At 54.1% G+C, this 16,098-nt stretch overlaps 1 protein-coding gene across 1 annotated transcript; it reads left to right on the top strand.

Annotated features, from left to right (window-relative positions):
* Positions 1–602: 602 nt before the first annotated feature.
* TGME49_234270 (hypothetical protein) lies at positions 603–14,387 on the top strand (the record flags this gene model as incomplete). Its single annotated transcript, XM_018780393.1, has 15 exons — positions 603–943; positions 1,516–1,610; positions 2,078–2,152; positions 2,505–3,490; positions 3,708–4,328; positions 4,952–5,812; positions 6,064–6,133; positions 6,520–6,834; positions 7,543–9,039; positions 9,780–9,822; positions 10,455–10,536; positions 10,728–10,814; positions 11,541–11,696; positions 12,250–12,407; positions 12,736–14,387. The coding sequence occupies 15 exons, from the start codon at positions 603–605 to the stop codon at positions 13,991–13,993; spliced, it is 6,645 nt and encodes a 2,214-aa protein (XP_018635862.1). The 3' UTR covers positions 13,994–14,387.
* Between the last annotated feature and the right edge of the window lie 1,711 nt (positions 14,388–16,098).

Here is a 16,098-nt window from a genome sequence, read left to right on the forward strand (position 1 = left end):
GAAAGCTTGAGAGCAACAAGTCCAGAGACTTCTTTGGTCCACTCTCTCGATTCTGCAGTTGTCTTTTCTTGCTCCTCTCGAACTCGAGTCGGTAAAATCTGTAGGTTCGGGCTCACCAGTCCACGTGAGTGTCTTGACTCGCGTCGGCGGCGACCCTGTCCTTCACGAGACGAAGAAATTCTCCCCTTTCCTTGCCATCGAAAGAAGGCGGACACAGCGCAAAAGTTCGCGGTTAATCTCGCCAAAGCTTCCGGCTTCGCTGTTCGAGTTTCCCCGGTTCTTTTCCCCCAACAAGCGACGACGCCTCGATCCCAGACTAGACTGGTCCCTACTCTCTCTGTGTCTCTCTGCCTTGCCGTCCAGCGTTTTCCCCGTGTCTCTCCTTTCTTTCTTTGCTCCTTTGCATCAAATCTGATCCCTCCTCTTTCGCGGGCTGTGGCCTCAGTCTGAGAGTTCCGCCGGGCTCCACTCTCCCGTAGCTCGTGGTCTACTCCATCACGTTGATTCGGTCCTTCCTCGATTTCCACCGGACGCGCCACCCACTGTCCCTTTCCTTCCCTCTCTTCGCTCACTCTTGCACCTGATTTTCCCTGTTGTTCACGATGGCGCATCTCGTTTTCTTTCCGCCGGTCGTCGACTCTGCAGACCAAGCCGCCTGCCCCACCGTTCCCTCCGGTCCCTCTGCGAAGCGAAGGCACCAGTCCTGCGGCAGTCGCATGCGTCCGATCGCTCTCAACCGACCTTCCGCCTCGCCGCTTCGTCTCGCACGAGCCTTTCACGGTGAAGGCCTCGCCTTTGAGGAGGAGAAAAGAGTGCTCCTCCAGAGAATCACCCACAATCCAGAGGAAGAAGCGGCAACGGGCGCTACACAATCCATGCCCTACAGCCTCATCGCCCTCAACGCTCCAGGCAGACCTGCTGAAGCACGTCCGCTGCTCCCCGGGTAAAGCCATACAGAAAAAACGACCGAAGCAGTGACCAAAACGCGTACTCATAGATATATCGATATATACATATATATATATATATATATATATATATATATACATATGATGGGGACGATTCCCGTGTGTAGATGTTCATTCCTGGAAGCGGGGCTCTTAGTGAGTAAGGAGAGACAGAGCTACAGAGTTTCTGGGCGTTGGTTCCCGGTGGGAGTCTCGCCACGATGAGAATTCTAACCAAGCAACTCCAGTGTGGCGCGGGCGAACTTCATATGTATCCGCCTGTACGCTGCAACTGATCTGGCTTAGAAGAGAACAAGCACCCCTCTCTACAGAGAGATGCACATCGATCTGGCTGTTTCTGATCTAGAACGTTCTCTAGACAAGTACCTATTGCTGTAGTAGACTTTGTATATCTGTGCTGCTCCGCTCCGTAGTGGAGGTTGACACATGCGTTTTAGCAGGACATATCGTTTCCTTTCTACCTTTGCGTTGATGCACAGTTTCAATTCCTCATGACTGTAAAATAGGCATTGCGCGCTGTTTCGAACTTTTTTGTGTGCGTTTTCAGAATCCCTGGACTGTATCATCGTCGGGAGCGCGTGACAGGACGCTCTCACGTTTCCGTCAAAGTCGGCAATGGCCGTTCCCTCCTCAAATGCACTCGTAGGTCTTGCCGTGTTTTCTTTTAGAATCGTCCTCGACTGGCTGTCTGTTTTGTCGGAGCTCCTGTTTTTTTGTCGCGTCTGCGAGGGGCGTTGCCTCCTTTTCAACGACTCACATTTCTTGGCAGCCTCCCCTTGTTTAGCGTTTCGCTAAGCAGATCTTTAATCTTGCTCGCGCATCCTCACTCGCATGGACGAGTCTAGCCGTATTCCTGTGTCCAGACATGTACTCGGTAGCATGTACACGTACACATCTATGCATACGTATAGATGAATCTACAGCAGAAGCCCTCTTTGCATATGATTACACGCAATTCTCTACCTCTGCCCTTAGTTTCTTGTTAGAATACTTGGATGTACAAATCTTTCTCGGTCTGTCTATCACTCTATATATACATATGAAGAAGCAGACTTACGTGACTATGTTATCTGCGGTGTGCTCTTCCCCACACGGTGTTCGTTTCTCAGCTCCCAGTGGAGGACGCCTCTTACACTTTCCTTCAAGTTCAGAGGCGCTGCTGAAGGCTCAGGCGCCGCGCTCGTGTAAGTCTTTGGCCCTTGGATTTCTCGTTGATCTTCAACTTTCGTCTCCTTTCGGTGTCCCCCTTCTCCCTCCAAGGACTCCCATCTCCCTGTGGTTCCTCAGCCGCACCCTCCTATCCCCTATCGAGTTTTTCTCCTCTACTTTTCCTCACTTCCTCAGCTTTCAACTCATGTTCGAGTTGTCTCCATTCTTGCTTCTTCCTAGGCCTGTCTCCGTTTTCCCCACCTAGCGTCACAGCGGCTTCTTCCGAGCTTGCGTCGTGAGGGTGTGTGCTTGGTGTTTTCTCGTACCGGCCCAACGAAAGCAGGCCACTTGACTTCGAGAGACATTTTATCTTCTTTTCCTTTTCAGTGGCTTACTACGACAGCGCGCAGGCCTGCGGGAACTTCGCCTGTCGGACGCGTTTCGACGAACCTCTCTACGGGCGCCCACAGAGTCCACGGGAGCCTCGGAGTCGCCTCGCGAAGTCAGCGAGTCCAGGACGATCCCCTTTTCCTTCTTCTTTCGCATGTTTGCAGCCTCCTGAGTTGCCTACAGCCATGCCTGGGGATTCCTCTCGTTTTTCGCAGAGCAGATTGGACGCCCGCGACGCCGATGAGCTCGAGTTCACCGAGGCAGCAAACCGCGCATCGAGCCGCGCAAGCTTCCGAGGCACTGAAGGGGCGAGACCACGGATTCCTAGATTTCTCACCTCCCCGCTGGGAAGGCAAGAAGCGCCGCTGGCGAGGCGCCTCACGTCGAGATTCGTGGACATTGACAAGGAAGGAGAAGAAGGAGGTCCTGACAGGCTGCCGTCGGTCTCCCGGCCAGTTGGGGGTTCGCCTTTGCCTCGCCGCCAGCCGATGCGCGCTGGGGGCGAAGAAGAGAACCTCCGTGGAATCAGCGCGCTCCCCTCTCAGGCTCAGAGGCTCCCCTCTCAGGCTCAGAGGCTCCCCTCTCAGGCTCAGAGGCTGCCCACTCGAGCGGGGGGTCGGACCGGAGGGGAGAAGGAGAGAGAGCTCCTGCGTTTCGCTTCTCAGGCGCCGCAGTTCCGGGAGACTCGCAGCGGCCTCCAAAGGGGCGGTACGAAGGCGCGACAGGATTTCAACGATCCGGAACTCCCGCCTTCGCGGTCTTTCCTGTCGCGGCGTCTCTTGTCACGCGCCGCCACAATGAAGACGGATTCGGAGACAGGGACGAGAGAGCCGGCGAAGCGCCTGCCTACCCAGGTCCGGTCTTTGTCGACTCTCAGAAGCATGAAGACCATGCAGCGACTTGCAGGTCCTAAGGGAAGAAAGGGACAAGGAAGACAGATTCCAGGCAGCCACTCGGAGACCGACGTCGACATAGTGAACGCCGTAAGATCGAGAAGCAAAGTTGTTGATGAAAAATACACCCTACATCCACCGACTATGTAATCACTTGTGTACCGCTCTTGTCGTCTCACATACACATATATATGTATATCTGTATGTATATATATATATATATATATATGGATTATATATACGTGCACAGACACATGGATTCGTGAGCGTGGGGGACCAGTTTGCTTGCTTGCGTCGTTTCGTTCAGTCTGGTTCGAGACATTTCTCGGAAGAAGGTCGTCTGAAGTTTCGGGAGCCCAGCCGCTTCCAGGACGTTCGCGGGAAGAGCATGCAGACTGACGACTCGACGGATTCTTCAGGGACTTCTTCGCCTCCTGACATTTGCTGGGAGTCGGATGGCGCCGACGAAGACGAGGCTTGGGGCAGGTCGCGCGAGGCCGATGGCAGCGGCGTAGACTCTGCCGGGGCTGGAAGCTGCTTCGTTCGGTTTCTCCGAGAGAAGGAAGACTCCGAGGCAGAGACAGCAGCTGCGTCGCTCCTGAACCTCTCCAAGGCAGTTTGCGTCGAGCTTGAGAACGTCCTGAGACGCCGGGAGGCAAGGAGTGCCGCGAGGCCAGCAGGCGTCAACGACCCCCTTGAAGGCGCGTTGCGGGGCGCCAACGTGTGGGGCGAAGGGGGCGAAGCTGACGAGCGGGAGGAAGAAACCGAGAAAGCAGCCGTTGCCCTGGGTCGCTTGGTTTTGGAGGAGCTGAAGTTCGTCAGAGAAACAGACCCTGCCTTAGGTCGTGTGTGCGCCCACATCGGCGCGTTGCTTCAAGACCTCGAAGATCGACACGAGGCACGCGAACGAAGCTCGCGAAACCGAAGGGTGAGGCGGAACATGAGAGACGAAAGCATTCAGCGTTGACGGGGGGACTTCTTGGAGAAGAGCCTTTTGGCAGGTATCGAGGGAAACCGGCGTCTCTAAGAGGGAGACTTGTTACTTGTTGACACACACCCATGCATCCGTGTGTATGTACCTAGGCATGATTTGTGTCTCTTTCTGGAAGAAGGCAGACACGCTCAGCCACACACAGATTCCGGTTGATCCGTTCCCTATTCGTAGACTCGGGGCTTTGTCCCGGAACCGTTGCAGAAGATGTGTACGCAAGTTTCTTTCCTCTTGGCAAACGCAGTGCCCCGAGACACAGAAAAGCGCTCAAGCGAACGCTTGCTCACCTTCGCTGCACACATTTCTGCTCTGTGAACAGGAACACACCTGTTCGTCTTTACCGATCGCACAACCTCTCTATCTACGCCTAGACAGATATTGTATGCATACATAGATATACATATACATACATACATATCTATATATCTATATATATTGTATATGTGTATAGTTTCATATTTACAGCTTTGCGGTCTTTGTGCGAAGGTGTCCGCTGGGTCTGTCTGCCCGTCCATTTCGCTTCACAGTGCCCATCTGTTCACGTTTTCGTTCGCTTGCAGACAGACGAGGCGTATCAAGGCTGGCTGTCGACGGTCGAGACGTCTCTCCAGGACGCTCTTGACTTGGACAAGGCGGCGGAGAAGTCTCCGTTGGCCGTGGGGTGCTCCGACGGGTCCTACCCTGTCTTTGGCAAGCAGCGACTGTCGAGGAGTTACGGCTCACCTCTAACGGTTTGCCCCCCACTGTGTATCCAGACGAAGTCGGCGCATGCGCCTACGACTCCTCTCAGTGTCTCCGCGTGCTTGTCGAGCGCGAAGGCGGCGCCGGAGGGGCGCGTCGAAAAGACAGCGCGCCTGCTGCGTCTCCAAGCTCTGCAGGACGACGGGGAGCTGGAGGGGCAAAACGAGGGATGCCTTCGGCTCGCCGCGCCTCCGCTGATCAGGAGCATTCGTGTCAAGGAGCCGCTAACGCCTGCAGGCGATGGGGAAGACAGCGAGGGACAGCGACGCCCTGAGGGGGAATCTCCCGGAGCCGGAATGCGGGGCGACACTCCCAAGCCTGTGCGGAGCTCCAAAGCGTGGACGGAGACGACGGAGAACGTTGTCACAGGCGAAGCGCGCAACAGCGGGGACAGGAGCTTGCCGTCGCCGTCGCCAGTCATGTCGGGCATCTGCACATCATCAGGGGGATTCGACGTTTCCCCGGTTCAGAAACGCCAGAGCGGAGCGTTTAGCGAGGTTCTCGAAAATAGAGGAAAGGCGCCGAAGCTGGGCCTGGAGAGGAGAGACGCGGCAGGCAGAGGCAGAGCTGGTGGAGCGCTTTATGCCGAAACTTCGCAAACGCTTGCAGATGACCAATGCACCGGTGTCCATGCGCGACTCCCAGACGCTGTGGGTTGCGAAAAGACCCTCCACTTTATGGTGCGTCTGGCCTGAGAGCGCTGTCGACTTTTTCTGTTTTGTGGCACCTCGAGTGAACGTCGGTTCTTTCTCCCAACTTGAGAGGCCATTGCCCCGTCGAACCTTTTCGTGCGTCAGATGCCTACTTTGTTTTGTCCTTTCTTGTTTGGGGGTTTCGCCCCGAATTGTTTCTCGCCAAGGTCTTTTCCAAGTGTTGTTCTTTGCGAGTTCCCAATTTTTGCTGTCGACCTTGTTGCGGCTCATGCGTTCAGGGCCTGCCTGTCGTGGCCACCGCAGAAGAACTGAGTGCTGAGCAGCGCCTCGCACTCCGCGAGGATGAAGGTAATGCTCAGAAGTCTCTCTTTCCTCGAGTTTAGTTTTGGATCTCTCAACTGCGAAGTTTACCTATATCGCCACAACTTCCATCGTGTGCGCCGTCTCTGTTGCGTTTCCTCCTCTTCTTCTTCTGCTTATCGGTACCAGACTGTTGTTCGCTGTCTCCTCCTAGACGATTCCGCGCCGTGCATCGACATGCCACTCGCAGAGTTGTTTCTGGCGTATTTGCTTCGCCTCGGCATTTGTTTTCTCGCCTCCACTTCTGCTCCCCCTGTTCCACCTGTTCTGTGTCGCTTCTCGACCCGCAGCACATGAAGCGCCCCGCATTCTCGAGGTTGTTTTCTCTGCTATGAATCCCCTGTCTTCTTTGACGTCGCTGTTGCTATTTCCAGACCTAAGAGAGTCTCTGGAACGGGTGCACGTTCTTGAGGCGTATCTCCAGTCGTCTTCCGCCTCAGGCGTCTCGCGCGCTCGCCTTGGCGGCTACCTCTCCCTCAGACGAGCTCTGCAGAGTTTGGACAGCCTTCAGATGAAGGAAGCGGATGAGTCTGAGGACGCGGGAGAGCTTGACAGCGAAGACATTTCGACACGAAAGAAGGCGTTGAAGACTCAGGCAGATCTCAGCATCCAAGATCTCCAGTTCCTCAAAGGTCACCTTCTCGCCGAGAGGGCGAGACAGACGGAGGCTTGGAAACACAAGCCAGGCGGTACGCTCCGGAGGGACAGCGAGAGACACCTGCAACCGACTACCATCTGATATGGATGCATGTCAACATGAGCTTATTCATCCGTCGGCGACGTGTACACGGGTGCTGTGCGTTATATATCTTCGAAAAAAAGTCAAAACGGCAATTAGAGGAAGGGATTGAAAGGCGACTTTCGAACTATGTTGGAGCACAGTTTCGCGAGACCTAGAGACTCGAGACGGCACTCGATGGTTCTGGGGTAGACCGCGTGCGAAAGCGAGGAAGGCGCTGCCGGCTTCGGGGGGGGGGGCTTCACCACTTTGCTCACACGAGAAGGTCACGAGCTTGTTTTGAAACAGATTTTCGAGAGAACGCATCCGTAGGGCCTTCCAGCCTTCCTATTCTCCTGGCACACATTTTCCACGGTTCTCCCCGCGATCCACGGCTTTTTTTCGGCGTCCCTCTGTGTCCCCTCGCCCTCCCCGTTCTCCGAAGGTCTCTTTCACTCTGGAGGGATGCCAGTGTCTCTACTACGGAGAGAAGGGGAATGTATTACAAAGGAAAAAAAAAGTCACTTGAAGTTCACGTCGACCCCCGTGAGTTGCTGCCGCGGCCATACGGGAAGGATACACGCGTTTTTTTTAGAATTCGCAGGACACTGTCTAACAGGTGTTTCCGTCGCGCAGCTGCAAGTTGGAGCTTTTGTCCCTGGCACCTTTCTTCTCGCAGGTTGGGAGTTCGGGCGACCAGGGAGAGCCTTGCCTGGGTCCTCTTCACCCCCGCCTCTTCCGCCGGTTGCTGCTCTTCTTCCCGGTTCCCTTCGCACAGACACATCCGACCCAGTGCCGACCGCGGCGCCCTCCAGGTCTCTTCTGCCGGGAGACAAGGACCCACAGTCTCCACTGAATCGCGCGCGGTCGTTTCTGCGGCTAATGGACACGAGCTTTCGACGCGAGCGCGATGCATGCGCGCCTCTGTCTCCGGCGTTCTCGTCTTCTCTGTCGTCTTGCAGCCGACTCTGCTCCCCGCAACGGACTGTCTCTGCCTCAGTGTCTAGGTCTGTTGCCGACGCCCCGCCGGCTCCGAAGGCTAAAGTGTCTCTTGACCCTTCTATAAGCCGAAAGCAACTCGGGAACTCCGTCTCCACATCGCAGACGTCTTTCCTGACGAGCCGGGCACAACTCCCCACCCCTGTCTCTCTCGTCTCGTCACTCCCGAAGGCGCAAGAGTCCGCCGTGACTGTCTCCGTTGCGGCTCCTCCTTCCATGGCTTCTCCTTCCCCATCCTCGCCTCGTCAGTCAACGCGTTTGCCCTCTTCGGTCTCGCTTTCTGTCTCGGCCAAGCCGTCTGCGGGCGACTTCGTCAGGAAGCTCTCTTCGCGTCCGTTGACGAGCGCGAGTCTGACGGGGTCCGAGTCCCCGAGAAAGGAACTAGAATCGACTTCAAGCCTAAAGAAGTCGGTCTCCTCTACGACCGCTAGCAGGCTCCAGTCGATGCGTGTCTCCTTTGTGGCCCCCACCGTCGAGCCGGACAGCCTCGCCCCCGCGGCCAAGATAAGCGCGGGACTTGGAGCTGTCGGCAAGTCCGAAGCAGTCGTGCCTCTCCCAGAGCCTCCGAGCAGCAGCGTCTCCTCTCTCGCGAACCGAGGAGACGAAGCAGTCGTCCCTAGCCCAGAGCCTCCGAGCAGCAGCGTCTCCTCTCCCGCGAACGAAGACGGCGAAGACCCAGCAGGGTCAGTGAAGGTTTCCAACGGACCTGAAGCGGCCAGTCCGTCGGAGTCGAGGCTTGTGCGTCATTCTGCGAGTCAGCAGGACTCAGCGACCTCGCATGCTGCTAGCCTGACGAAGAGCGTCCCTGCCTCCTCTGGGGGCCTGAACTCGCGGCCCGCGCCCCACAGAGCCAAGACTGCCGTAGACAGCGACGCTTCGCACTCGCCTCTAGCAACTGAGTCCCTTAGGGACGCGTTCAAGGCTGCTCGCGCCATCACTGATCCCTTCGAGAACTCCAGGAGAGACGGCAACAAGAAGGGGGAGGACGTGGAGGAGACAGCTCAACCTCCCTTCGTCGAAGAAGCTCGACACAGTGTACGTGCCGACTCACCTGCACCGCAAGAGACGCCCGCGGTGCAGGAACCGCCTCCAACGCTTCTTCTTGGCGCGAAGAAAATGGTTCAGATGTTAACAGACCAGATCGTCACTGCGTTCAGAAGCGGAGTACCCCCAGCAGGTAAGGTAGGGAGGAGAAGAAGCGAGAAAGAAATGGGTGGTGGATGAACAGTTCCTTCGTCCGAAGTGGTGAAACAGACCATATGCGACTGAGGCTGCTACGCTGGGGGCCAAGCGATAAAACATCGTTTTTTTTGGGGGGTCTCCAGCTTCCGAGAGGGACTTGCGTTGACACGGGATTGCTCTGGGTGGCGTGCTGGCCTTCGTGAGATTCTGTGATTTCTTCTCTGTCTCTGTCGAAAAATCAAGTTTGTGTCGATCCATCTCTGAGCGACAGGCAAACTCTTTCGCGTTGAGACCTCTGCATGGGGGGATTTCTCTAGAGAGATCTATAGATGTACAAATGCTTTTACAGAGAGAGATGCCCACATATATATATATATACATTGCGAACCGAACTAAAGTTCTAGATGCACCTGAAGCTCTGTAGCGGTTCCTTTGATGAGTCTCCCCGCACGCTTATGAGAATACAGTGTTCGGATATTCTGTGGCCTAACTGTCACCGTGGCGCTCTACTTCTAATCTTGTTTGTGAGAGCAACTGCTCTTATACTCGAGGACGAAACGGGCCGGCCGTAGGAGTCCGACACTGTTCTGTCGTGACGTTCTTGGACTCATCAGAAGGATAGCAAAGCGTCCCCGTGTGTGGCATTGTCCCCACAGTGCCCTCATCTGAGCGTGTGCAGTGATCCTTTACTGCATGCGAGTCTCGCTGTCTGTCGTCGCGCTGTACTGCATACAGAGGACGCCAACTTCGAGCTCGTTGTTTCTCTCGGAGAGCTCAAGTAAGCCGTCTTCTAGAGGGAAGAATCCTTACTCTTCCAAATTCCTCTCGTGTCCGTGTGCATATCAGCCTAGTCGTTTGACAAGGAACTTTCCATCTAAGATGCGTAACCCACATATCTCACACATACTTCGCGTCTTTCTTCCCTGCACATCCACGCTTCGTTTATTTATTACTCGCCACGCAGGCAAGAGACACTGCACAATATACATATATATATGTGTATCTGCGTCTTTGTCACTCCACTGAGCGCAAGATCTTTCACGATATCGACGGTATCAGACAGGGCTAGACAGATGCAGGAACCACGATTGTGTATCTCTCTATATCTGTAGATCCGTATGTCTCAATATCCATCTGCCCCTATCTCTATTTACCTGTCTAAATCAGAAACTGCCTGTGTGAATCTATCTGTCTCTCTCAATATGTCTTCCCGTGCGTCTCGGATGATGCAGGTGTGTGTGTGTGTGTTTGTGCTGCGGTCAAGAGGCACTTGAGATGTCGAGTTATTTGTTGCTGTTTATCCGTCAGACGTTCAAAGCACGAATCAGTGTTGATGGTGTGACAGGTTCTTTGTAACCATCGCTTCGTTTTATGTGCGCCCCCTGAGGTATTTGACGTCTGCCTGCTCAGAAACGTCCTCGCGTTCACTGACGACAAGGTCCCGAAAAAAGTCTTTTGCGTCGTCCACTACCAGAATGAAAACGCTCAAGACGTGAGTCCGTGTTCCACTCAGGAATGAAGTGGCTGCCACCGAGAGAGGTTTAGTCTTTGTGTGATTCGGACTCGATCTTCGCTCGACGGAAACCGATGGCCATTTTTTGCTTTCTCTCCGGTCGAAGGAGAGACTTCCAGCGGCGGTCTTTCTTCCATTCGCACTCTGCTTGTCTTGTGCTTTGTCGACAGCTAGTTCGCGCGAGACGTCAACGTACGAAGAGCTGCGTCGTTAAGGAGGTCTCCGAGCACGTCTACGGCTGTGACATCAATCAGGAGGTGTGTCGCGATAGTCATGAGTTTTTTTTTCCTTCTTTAATGCGTTCCCCGTTGACTCACGAAAACAAGTTTTTAGCCAGAGATTGCACTTTTTTTCGCGACCTCGTCGTTTCTCAAGGATTTTCATCTTTTCTCGCCTACTCCGCGGTGTTAAATACCGTTTCGTCCGAAAGCCGCGGTTTGCCAGACTTCACGCTGTCTCCTAAACTCGCACACTGAACTCACATTTAAGCGCTGCAGAGCCGGCAGCTTCTTTAGCTGTGTTCACCATGGGGAGGTGGAACAGAGCGTCGGCCTCTTTGCCGAAAGGTTTCTTGTGTTCCGTACAGCTGTAGGTAAGAGGTTAGAGAGCTGGGCCAGACTGCGAGCCTCGCCTGCCCGGGTGTCGCTGTCTCTTGACAGGTCCTTCGACTCCTCCGGATGCGCGTGCGCTTCCGGGGTCTCTGTCGCCGAGCGCGGGGACTGCCCAATTGTTTTCAGAGCGCGTTTTCAGCAAAGATGTGACAGGCTGCATGAGGAAGCGTCACAGCGTGTAGACGGTTGCGTTTGTCTCGCGCAGACGGCTTCGATAGACCTTGGTCCAAAGCGATGTCACACCATAGGCTCCGTGCCAAAACCAGTCCCAGCATGTGAGCAGCCATTTTCTCTCGCTGCTGCTGTACGAGTGATTTCTTTTCGTCGGACTCCCTTCGCCATGTTTGTCTTTCTCCAACGCTGTTTTTGCAGGTGGTACTGCCCCTCCGTTCGCAACAGGCAGGCATCCGTGTCACAGTTATGCAGTTGAATCTGGACGATGACCTTCTACAGTCATTGCCGGCACTCGAGAACTTCCAGTACACACTCTTGGGGACGACGCCCCTCCTGCTCTACAGTCCGTCGAAGGTACGGAGAATACGCGACTGTCGACTTCTCACGGGAGCGTTTCCGAGCCTTTTTTCGTACACCTGGGCCCTTTCGACCACAGGACGAGGATCTGCGACTTTTTCTCTAATCGAGATAGAGGTTAAGCGTCCGTTACCTGCAAGCTCAGAATGTGCAGTCGTTACGCACCAGATGTAGAGGCAGAAACGCAGTCATCCCAAGTTCCACAACTGATTTCTCTCCGCCTTCCACACGACTTCGAGACTTGTTGACCGAGTGTCTCGTCGCCTCGGGGAAATCCTCGATTGAGTCTGTTCTTTCAGCAGCCCAAACTTTGCGTCTTGTATTGGCAGCAAAACTTGGATCCGGTAAACAGAGACACTTTGAGACATTCAGAGAACGTTGCTCCCGTGAACGAAAGGCCTCATTCAAGGTGTGACGCACGCAATACCGATAAGGTGATGACTGAAGCTTCACTCGCTGTGTTACCTTCGACACTGAAATTCGTCTGTGTTTTTTGCCAAGCCTCATCCCTGAAGCGATGTACGCAAAAGCGTTTTCTGTGCGTTTTCAGCCGGACACAGAAAAAACGTTCTGGTCGCTGTTGAACACCGCTGACCCAGGAGCCTCAACGGGCGAGTTGTCTGTGGGCATCCGTCAACAACCACGGGGAGAAAAAAAGTCTGCTGCCGATGGTCCAGTGCTGCCGACGCAGCCATCGTCGTCACTCAAGTAGGCATGTCGATGAGGAAAACGAAGAACTCGCACTACGGGAGAGCTTCGCGGATGAACTTCTGTTCGTCAGCGTCTCAAGGACCGTGGCGACTGGCCTGCCGTGTGGCGTCGAAGTCGTTTCCTCCATTCGACGGTTTCTCTGTTTTCCCCAGGGTCTGCGTTTCACATCTTGTGCGTTTCGCTTAACGCTTGTGTTCCTACTGTTTTCCTGGCATGCGCATATTGTGTTTTGGATCTCCTGAGCTCCTTTGACGACGCACGTTCCACGCGCTTCGAGGTTTTCTCTGTTAAAATTGTATCGCGGCTCTCTTGGGTTCCTTTTCAGTCAAGGCGCTCGACGAGAGGCACCCACGACGGTCGTTGAAGGTACTTCGCCGGCTTCAGCTGAGACAACAGAGAAGAACGTCGTAAAGGTCTCGCCGCCACCGCCGAAGGATGAGAAAGAGGGAGTGGAGACGGAGGACAAGAAAGAAGGGAAGCCGCCCGCTACGGATGAGACAACAGAGAAGAACGTCGTAAAGGTCTCGGCGCCACCGCCAAAGGATGAGAAGGAGGGAGTGGAGACGGAGGACAAGAAAGAAGGGAAGCAGCCGGATACGGGTGAGACAACAGAGAAGAACGTCGTAAAGGTCTCGGCGCCACCGCCAAAGGATGAGAAGGAGGGAGTGGAGACGGAGGAAAAGAAAGAAGGGAAGCCGCCCGCTACGGATGAGACAACAGAGAAGATCGTCGTAAAGGTCTCGCCACCACCGCCAAAGGATGAGAAGGAGGGAGTGGAGACGGAGGACAAGAAAGAAGGGAAGCCGCCCGCTACGGATGAGACAACAGAGAAGAACGTCGTAAAGGTCTCGGCGCCACCGCCAAAGGATGAGAAGGAGGGAGTGGAGACGGAGGACAAGAAAGAAGGGAAGCCGCCCGCTACGGATGAGACAACAGAGAAGAACGTCGTAAAGGTCTCGGCGCCACCGCCAAAGGATGAGAAGGAGGGAGTGGAGACGGAGGACAAGAAAGAAGGGAAGCAGCCGGATACGGGTGAGACAACAGAGAAGAACGTCGTAAAGGTCTCGGCGCCACCGCCAAAGGATGAGAAGGAGGGAGTGGAGACGGAGGAAAAGAAAGAAGGGAAGCCGCCCGCTACGGATGAGACAACAGAGAAGATCGTCGTAAAGGTCTCGCCACCACCGCCAAAGGATGAGAAGGAGGGAGTGGAGACGGAGGACAAGAAAGAAGGGAAGCCGCCCGCTACGGATGAGACAACAGAGAAGAACGTCGTAAAGGTCTCGCCACCACCGCCAAAGGATGAGAAGGAGGGAGTGGAGACGGAGGAAAAGAAAGAAGGGAAGCCGCCCGCTACGGATGAGACAACAGAGAAGAACGTCGTAAAGGTCTCGCCACCACCGCCAAAGGATGAGAAGGAGGGAGTGGAGACGGAGGACAAGAAAGAAGGGAAGCCGCCCGCTACGGATGAGACAACAGAGAAGAACGTCGTAAAGGTCTCGCCACCACCGCCAAAGGATGAGAAGGAGGGAGTGGAGACGGAGGAAAAGAAAGAAGACAAGGAGACCAAGGAAGAGAATCCCTGAGCTGTCGAGAACGCCACTCCAGAAGGGGAGGTCGAAAAACGCGGAACGGCAGCGACTTGCGAAGCACTTGAAGGAGAATCACAATAAGAAGGGGAGCAGGTCGCCATTAAGGCAGACGGAGAACAGAAAGAAGAGACAGAATCTGAGGAGAAGCAGTCAAAGGAGTAATAAAGGGTCTTCCGGGGAAAGCGAGAGAACCGCCTAGGCAAGACTGGAGGCAGGTGTAGGAACATGTTCAGGCACTGCTGCATGCTCACGGCGCAAGCGATAAACGCGAGACTTTCCAAATTGAACTGACGAGTTCAGTAGGCACAAACCGTATAGGAGACAGGATGTGGAGAAGTGAAGACAAGGAGGAAGGAGCAGAGACGGGTCTTTTGTGCGGAGAGAAAACGAGATAATCTCTGGAAGCATGAGAGAAACGCGAAACCATTCACCTTTTCCGTATCTCTCTCGAGTTCTTTTCCGCCGCAAAGAAGGCATTCGCAACAGAGGTAGAGGGCGAGAAGCAGCCCCGAAAACAAAGACAGAAAACACAACTGAATCGCCATTTCGTGATACGCAAGTCGAAAAAGCTCTGGTCGTTCACCGGTCCTGCAGATCCTGAGAGGCCCCCGAAGAGAAAAGGCGACCGCACAGATGGTGCAGATTCGAGCGACAAATAATGCACAGAAAGTAGTGAACACGCGGAAAATAACAAAGGAGGAGAAACGTGAACATCTGCTCTCCTCAACTGCGTAAAGCCGTGCGTTCGCCTCTGTCTGTCTGTCTGTGTCTGTGGGTTGCAAGGAGAGGTTCTCAAGCTCTCCCGTTTTGGACACAAGCAGTCGTTCGTATTTTGAAATCGTTCGCCTCGAATTCCTTCGGATCTTTCGGGCAACTTCCGCATACGGTGAACCCGCGTGTACCGCTGGGCAGCGGAGGGCTCGTTCGATTGAACAAACTGTGTTTTTTGTCATTCTCGGTCGTGTCATGGTGGAAACGCAAACACAAAGACTGTTCTGTGCTGGCAAAACCACTCTCGAAGTTCAACGGTTTTCACAGTTTCTGCCGCTGTCAGACAGGAAGCAGGCACACGCGCGTCCGTCATCGGCGACGCCTCTTGATTAGAGAACAAAGCTACCCCGTCGCTGTGCCACCACAGAACTATGCGTTCGCGGACTAAAGACTCGAAAGGGAGCACCCGCGCTAACGTAGCAAGAGTCTCTGTTCGCATATTTTTTACGCCGCATATATATATATATATATATATATATATATATACCGTGCATCTGGAAGTCGTTGTCAAACAGCCAGATCGTGTTGTGACAACGGTTACCAACTCCACGTTTGGTATAAAGGACGACATGGGGGAGCTCTTTCGATTTCCACGAGCAGAGTTGCATATTCGGTTTTCTTTGCGCCTTCATAACTCGAGTACAGTCTCGCTTAACTGCTGTTGCTGCATGGTAAAATGATTCTGCCTCAGAATTGATGCCTCCTCCCAGGACAATGCAGCGACGCCCAAACGCGATAGACTCCCATATGTGTAGGTTGCTGTTCTGGAGGATCCACGTAGCTCGCATGGCTCTGCTCATCTCCCCTTGTTCGCTATCTTGTTTTTCTCTCTAAATCACTGCACCTTTGCGGTTTAGAAAGTTCAGAATTGCCCGCCGGTCTCGTCTTTCGAACTCCGTCGTCCTCGCCGCTCTTTGCTCTCGACTGCGCTTTGTCCCTTTTTCGAGTGCGAAACAGAAGAAGGCGCCAAGCACGTTGAAGACGTATGAAGAGGTAGAAAAACCTTCGAGGTCTGAAGAACTAGCGCGCTCCCCTACTTCCGGGCATCACTATATTTTCCAAAGAGAACAGAAATCCAAAGCAGGAGCTCTCTCTTTACAAACAGGTCCCGATCCAGAACTCGAGCCAGCTCCCGTGTGACGTCTGACGGTGAACGGCCCTAATGCGACAGCGCCAACATCCGAAGTTCCCGTCACAGAAGGCACAAGAGAAGCGACGAGGAACCCTCTCCGCCTACATACACGAATTTATATATATATATATATATATATTTGTATATGTATGTATGTATGTGCGTATATGTATATATATATATATATATGCATACA

Source organism: Toxoplasma gondii, chromosome X, assembly GCF_000006565.2.
Source record: "Toxoplasma gondii ME49 chromosome X, whole genome shotgun sequence".
NCBI classification, from domain to species: Eukaryota; Apicomplexa; class Conoidasida; order Eucoccidiorida; family Sarcocystidae; genus Toxoplasma; species Toxoplasma gondii.